The following is a 7,553-nucleotide window of genomic DNA, read 5'->3' as shown; positions in this document are numbered from 1 at the left end:
AACCAAGCAGATAAATGTGTATATAGTAAATTTGATGATTCTGGTAAAGGAGTTATAATTTGTCTATATGTTGATGACATGTTAATCTTTGGGACTGACCAAAGTCAGGTTGATTTAACAAAAGAATTTTTGTCATCAAAATTCTCCATGAAAGATATGGGGGAGGCTGACGTTATCCTTGGCATTAGGATCAAACGTGAAAGCAAAGGAATTTCGATTTGTGAATCTCATTATATTGAGAAGGTGTTGAAAAAGTTCAATTGCTTTGAATGTAATCCTGTGAGTACCCCTGTTGATCCAAGTGAGAAGCTTATGCCTAATCAAGGTGAAGCTGTATCACAACTTGAGTATTCTCAAGTGATGGCTGTTTGATGTACGCCATGACTTGTACAAGGCCGGATATTGCTTTTGCTGTGGAAAAACTGAGTAGATATACTAGTAATCCTAGTACTCATCACTGGCAAGCAATTAGGCGGGTACTGAAGTACTTGAAGAAAACTATGGACTATAGTTTATCTTATAATGGGTTTCCTTCGGTAATAGAAGGATATTCTGATGCGAGTTGGATAACCAATATTGAAGATCATTCTTCAACGAGTGGTTGGGTGTTCTTGCTTGGGGGAGGTGCTATTTCATGGGCTTCTAAGAAGCAGACATGTATTACCAACTCAACGATGGAATCTGAGTTTGTTGCTTTAGCTGCTGCTGGTAAAGAAGTAGAATGGCTTAGAAACTTGATCCATGAGATACCATTATGGCCTAAACCTATAGCACCCATGTCTATCCATTGTGATAGTGCTGCGACATTGGCAAAGGCTTATAGCCAGATGTACAATGGAAAGTCTAGACACTTAGGTGTCAGACATAGCATGATTCGTGAACTCATCATGAATGGGGTGATTTCTATAGTGTTCGTGAGGTCACAACAGAATTTAGCTGATCACTTGACGAAGGGATTGGCAAGAGACTTGGTGAACAAGTCTGCTGTGGGGATGGGTTTAAAGTCCACATAAATTTCTAATTATAAGATACCCAATTCCCTTCTGATGAAAATTAGAAGTTGAATTCAATGTGGAAGGCTTATACTTAGAAATTTGGAGTACAAAATTTTGTATCATCCCAAAGTAAGGTATGTACTCGGACATGTTGAAGGTGAGGATGAAGTTTAGCTTCTTAATGGTTTATTTGAAAAAGTGCAATAGCAGGTGCATGACTGAAATGAACTACCTATGTGAATGTGAAGTTTTGCCGCTTCAACAAAGCTTGGACTTTTGCTTTAGATACATTCATGAATGGATATGGACACATGGCTTGTAAAGTGTCAGGATAGCTTTAGAGTATTTGAAAACTTATGTGTATGTTATTTTCAGTTATTCAAATGGGTTGAAGGGTTCAATTCTTAGAACACCCCGATTCTCGAATATTTGGAATGTGTAATGTACTAAGGTGAAAATTCAATCTTCAAGATATTTTCATTTATGCATAAGTTTTTGTTTTAATTTGTTTAACTCTCATGAAACGAATTGCACTAAATTGGGGAGGATTGTTGGAAATTTAGTGTAATTGAGGGATTTAATCTACACTTGTAAACGGGTTTGGAGGTACGGAGTGTACACCCATTAAGTGATAGATTGCCCGGACCCGAAAGTGGTTTTCCATTATCACAAATTTGAGTGATTACGGAAATATTATTCCTGCACTAGGTGAAACATCTCCATCGTGGAAATAAAACAAACAACTTTATGTAAAGGATTTGTTTTAGATTTGAAAACGATTTCCTAGATTTGGTTGTTGGAAATAAAACAAACAACTTTATATAAAGGATTTGTTTTAGATTTGAAAACGATTTCCTTGATTTGGTTGTTGGAAATAAAACAAACAACTTTATGTAAAGGATTTCCTTGATTTAGTTGTTGGAAATAAAACAAACAACTTTATGTAAAGGATTTGTTTTAGATCTGAAAACGAAATTAGTTAGTGAAACATCTCCATCGTGGAATAATACTTATTTTTGGGTGCCTATAAATAAGGACTATCATTTATGAGAATAAGATATACGAAAAACACCTTAATACTCTTATGCAAAAGAGTTCTTGTTTACTGCCAATAACAAGAACTAATCTCTGTCTTATCCCAAAGTGATATTCGTGTAACCCAGGCAATAAGGGTCGAATAATTACTTTCGTAAAAAGTGATACCACGATTCAGTGATTTATCCGGCTATCGATTATTTTACCCTACACGAAATTTCAATAAAACCTCCAACACATGATTCTTTGAATACAAAAATAAAATAAAGATAACATTGGTACAAATTCAAAATCAGTAAAAGTGACATTTTTTAAAATGTCACTACCTACCTATAATGAGAGCAACTTGTGTTTAATAGAAGCAGAGAAGGAGTGAACCCTAGCAATGAAGTACTTAGATCAAACTCTAACAGACGATTTTCGAGTTGATGCCCACCTATTACGATTGACGTTAACGGTTCAGCTCCACCATCTATAATCGCAAGACATATCACATTCTTCTTAGCTTCCACCATCAAGTTTGAACCCGAAAGTTTAAACTTAACCAACGCGATTTTCGCTTGCAAAACTAGATCGATATCTGGTACCGCGGGTCCAGTTAATGTCTTCGAAACGCTGTTTGAGTCAAAACAAGCCCCAAACGGCGCAACAGATGTTACCCTTTTGATTTTCATTAGTGTAGCTGCTTTAACATAATCTTTAACCAAACGCTTATAAATGGACGCGTGCAAAACTGTATAACGCGCTATTGTACTAAGCTTGGTTCCTCCAATTCCTTGCGTATCGAACGATAACAAAGTTGAATTAACAGATACACGTTTACCGTTGATCTCAATGTCTTTAACACCGATAAAATACTCATCTGAAGTGTCTCCTTCAGCTGCGATACGCGCAATGGTGACTGGATTGACTAGGAGTGGTGTCCGTACAAGTGATAAAGATTGATCTTGAGTACTAGGTGGCATATAATATGGCCCACCACCAATGAATATATCACCTAGTCCATTTTCAGATGATGATGGTAAACATATAGCAAATTTAGGAGCCAATTTGAATGAAGATGAAACCTGTGAAGTCAAGAACAAATTAAAATTGTCTTCAATTTGTCAAGACAAAATTATACCAAAATTATAGGTTCGATTGCTACATTCGTGTAAGTTGGGTACACATTCCCGACCGTTTTAACTCTTCGTGTCTTAATAGAATTTGTCTTGCTTTTTTAAAAAAAAAAATTATACCAAAAAATTTTATAGCACAACTTGTTTGTCATAAATTCATTTTTAGTTACATTACCAAAAAAATAAAGTGTCACATTACCCAAAAAATAAAGTGTCACTAACACCTCAACGGCCTACAACGGAACCATTAAAAAAATACACTAAAACCTTATTCGTTAGCAACATCACTACTAAAAATTGACAAAAAGGCAGGAGGTTACATATTCGGATCTTCTAAGCAAAAAAAAACCCTCGTAGTCACGAGGGTTCACCCGCGATGCAATGACTCCGAACTGCTAGTCGACTCGTAAAAAGAGTCGGAATCCAAGGTAAAAAAGTGACAATAAAGTTTACAAACTATGTAGTGGCACAACAAAAAGTTTCACAAAGTCTCACTGTGTCCGAAGTGGCACCATCTAAAACTGGCACTAAAAGCCATTATCGACGGCACTTAGTGGCACTTGGCACTTTTTTACGTGCAACTGATTCCGAAGCCATCCTTTACCGGTACTTATTTGGTTTTTCATGACACATTTTCTATATTAGTAATTACACCACAAGTCATTTATGATCACTTTTTGCGACGACTTATTTCGTCACTAATAATGCTATTTAGTTGTCATTTTTAAGGTCGTTACTAAATGTTGGTCACTTACCATTAGTGTCCTTACAAATTGTCACTATAGTGACCGGTTTTAGTATTTTGGTCTCTAATATTGTTTTGTGCCAGATCTATAGTGACAAGAAGTTATCAACCTATATTCTAGCCACTAACGTGATTTATGACTAGTTTTGTATTGTTTGTGACGAAATAACTCTTTGTAAATGTAGTTTTATTTGTAGGTAGAAACTATTTTAAATGAAGATGAAACCTGGGAAGTCAATGAAATGTTATTTCTTGCAAGGCCAGCCAACCCTTTGGTATGGTCACCTGGTAAGCCTCGTACCATGTCAGCATTCGCACGTGTGAACTGGAACTTTGGTACCTCGTAAAGAGTGGAAACAGAAGTACCATTTGTCGAAGTTACCTTCATTGTATCATCACCCAACTCTAGACCAGCAACTTTGTTTATAACCGGGTTGTCAGTAAAGACAATGCAGTCAGTAGTGGAGCACCCTGGTGTAGGAGACGACTCGCACATATAATTACATAAAACAAACCCCTTGGCATTTTTACATCGGTTTGAATTACATGGTGCTCGTTTATACGAAGACGACACAAAGGACGTGGTATCGAACCAGACGTTTTGGCCACCGAGATCTACTAGTGCATCAACGGTGATAGATGGGGTGCCAAACTCAAAGGTGGTGTAGTATAGGTTACTAGTTTGATTTTTTATAATGGGAAAGTGAATAGCAGTGTTTTTAGGAAGTTTGTTTTGATTTAAAGCAGCATTTGAAAAGGTTACAAAAGAGAAAAATAAGGAAAAAGTAGTGAGGATGGTTTGTGAAGATACCATTGTGGTGTGGTGTTGTAGTTGTAATTGTGAATTCATCAATGTCACTGGATCTGTTTTATACTAATCTAGACTAGATGTCATCTTTTACATTAAACCCATGTTCAATCCCCACCTCACCTGCTACACTTGCTACACTTTGAGGGTTTACCTTTAAAAAAAAAAAAAAAAATTTTTTTTACAGTACTTAATTTTGCTAGGTTTAATCATAGACTCATAGTATATATGTCCACTTATTTTTCATTAGTTCGGATTTCGGCAGGAATTCAGTTGAGCCGTGGTTATGGTCTCTAGCAGTGTTGTAAAAAATTCGATTACTCGCCGATTAATCCCCGATTAATCATTTTTAGGAGCAATCCGTTCCGATTTTCAAAAATCCGTTTAATTAAACGGTAAACGTCAATTGATGGATCAAAATTGAATTTGGTAATCAAAGTCAGTCAAAGTAAAAAATGGTTAACATTTTAACATGAATTTAAACTAGAATTATATAGTTTTGAAGTAAAATGAACAATTTTAGATAATTATGTTAAAAAATATCTTTATATTTATGGTTTTTTTATAGTTACACATATAATTTTTAAAATTTAATATTTAAATTTATACCGATTAATCCTTCCAAAGTCCCGACCGATTAATCCTCGAATAACGAATTTTGCAACCTTAGTCTCTAGTGTTTGTCAAGTTGTACTAGTGTTTGATTAGTTCAATATTAATTTCACAATTTGTAGGTTTTACGTTCGTTCAATAACTTCAAATCATCATATATAGTCAATGATGTAATTTGTATCATGCTAATCATTATGATATATATATATATATATATATATATATATATATATATATATATATATATATATATATATATATATATATATATATAGGTATATACCTATATATATAGGTATATACCTATATATATAGGTACATAGATATGTATATATAAGTATATATATATATATATACATATATATATATATATATATATATATATATATATATATATATATGTATATACAGGTATATACAGGTATATATATGTATATATAGGTATATATATATATATATATATATATATATATAGGTATATATATATATATATATATATATATATATATATATATATATAGGTATATATATAGGTATATATATAGGTATATATATATATATATATATATATATATATATATATATATATATATATATATATATATATATATATATATATAGGGGCAGAATAAATGGGAAATAACCAATCGGGGGGAAGCAAAACTTTTTTTTTTTTTTTTTGTTATTTTAGATTTTTTTTCAGGCATCAAGATCACACGAAAATATAAACATTTAGAAAAAGACACTTCGTGATGAATGTTATTATTTAGACGGGAAAACGATCGACAAAAATAACATTCAAGATAATATTGTTCGTGAAGAATGTTAACGTTTTTTTTTCTTCATGTTCTGTGAAGTAAAATATAGCCCGATTTAGAGTTTAGGGTTTAGGGTTTAGGGTTTGGGGTTTAGGGTTTGGTGTTTTGGGTTTATTCCATAAACCCAAAACACCAAACCCTAAACCCTAAACCCTAAACTCTAAACCGTTCGTGTTAAAAACTCAATCTAAATCCTAAATCTAAACCCTAAATCTAAACCCTAAACCCTAAATTTCTAAACCCTAATATCTAAACCCTATAAACCCTAATATCTAAAACCTCAACATACGCTCGAAAAACACGATAATTGTTATATATTAGTTCTTCGAGCGTTTTCTCGCCAAAATAAAAACATTTATCACAAAGTGTCTTTATTAAATGTTCATATTTTCATCAAATCTATAATGTTTGTGAACAAAGTTTTTTCAAAAAACAAAAAATAAAAAAAAAGATTTTGCTTCCTCCCGCTTCCCCCCGATTGGTTACTTCACTCTTGATCCTACCACTATATATATATATATATATATATATATATATATATATATATATATATATATATATATATATATATATATATATATATATATATATATATATAGTGTTTTAATCAGGAGGGTAACACTTTTTTGGGGGGAAATGATTTTTTTTTTGGTTTTCTTTTGAATATTTTTTCCAAACATTAAGATCACATGAAAATATGAACATTTAAAAAAGACACTTGGTGATAAATGTTGTTATTTTGGCGGAAAAATACTCGAAGAAATAAATGATAACATTCATCGCAATGAATGTTTTGCTTCTAAGTTTTTTTTAGGGTTTCTAAATTAGGATATAGAAATCAGGGCATAGAAATTAGGGGTTAAAAATTAGGGTTTAGCTATTAGGTTTTAGAAATTAGGATTTTGAGTTTAGTCACCGTTTTTTTTGAAATCGTGTATTTTTTCGAGATCTATCCGTTGGCAAACGGCCGTAGGCGGTTTGTCCCAAATATTTTTCGAAACGAGACCTCGAAAACATTCAATTTTACTTTTTTTTCCCGATTTTGACGCTTTTTTGACCGTTTTGAATTTCTATCACATTATTCCTTTTGTGTATGCATGACTTAGCATGGTACATGTTGTTTTAAGGCCTATTATTTCTCTCACAATGCAATTATATATAACGCATATAATTTTGATTCTAATGTCACTTCATTAAACACGATTTTTATATCATTAATGTGCGCCGCCAAATTGAGTAACATTTGGCGGCGCCTAATCTTTGGTTTCAGATTGTTCAGAAATTCTCTAGATCACCCAAAAATCAAGACTCTCGGAAAGTGTCTAGCCATTCGAGGTCGTCAGGATGTCAAAAAAAGACATTTTACTCATTTTTAATGTTCTTTTTTGAACGTTTTCAATATATATCGCATCATTACTTTTG

The 7,553-nt window shown here is 32.7% G+C and overlaps 1 protein-coding gene across 1 annotated transcript; it reads right to left on the bottom strand.

Annotated features, from left to right (window-relative positions):
• Positions 1–2,356: 2,356 nt before the first annotated feature.
• LOC139853622 (probable aspartic proteinase GIP2) lies at positions 2,357–4,707 on the bottom strand. Its single transcript, XM_071843001.1, has 2 exons — positions 4,120–4,707; positions 2,357–3,097 (listed from the first exon to the last, which is right to left on the bottom strand). The coding sequence occupies exons 1-2, from the start codon at positions 4,705–4,707 to the stop codon at positions 2,357–2,359; spliced, it is 1,329 nt and encodes a 442-aa protein (XP_071699102.1).
• Positions 4,708–7,553: the final 2,846 nt, after the last annotated feature.

Source organism: Rutidosis leptorrhynchoides, chromosome 6, assembly GCF_046630445.1.
Source record: "Rutidosis leptorrhynchoides isolate AG116_Rl617_1_P2 chromosome 6, CSIRO_AGI_Rlap_v1, whole genome shotgun sequence".
Lineage (NCBI taxonomy): Eukaryota > Viridiplantae > Streptophyta > Magnoliopsida > Asterales > Asteraceae > Rutidosis > Rutidosis leptorrhynchoides.
This window is presented reverse-complemented; position numbering and strand designations above follow the sequence as displayed.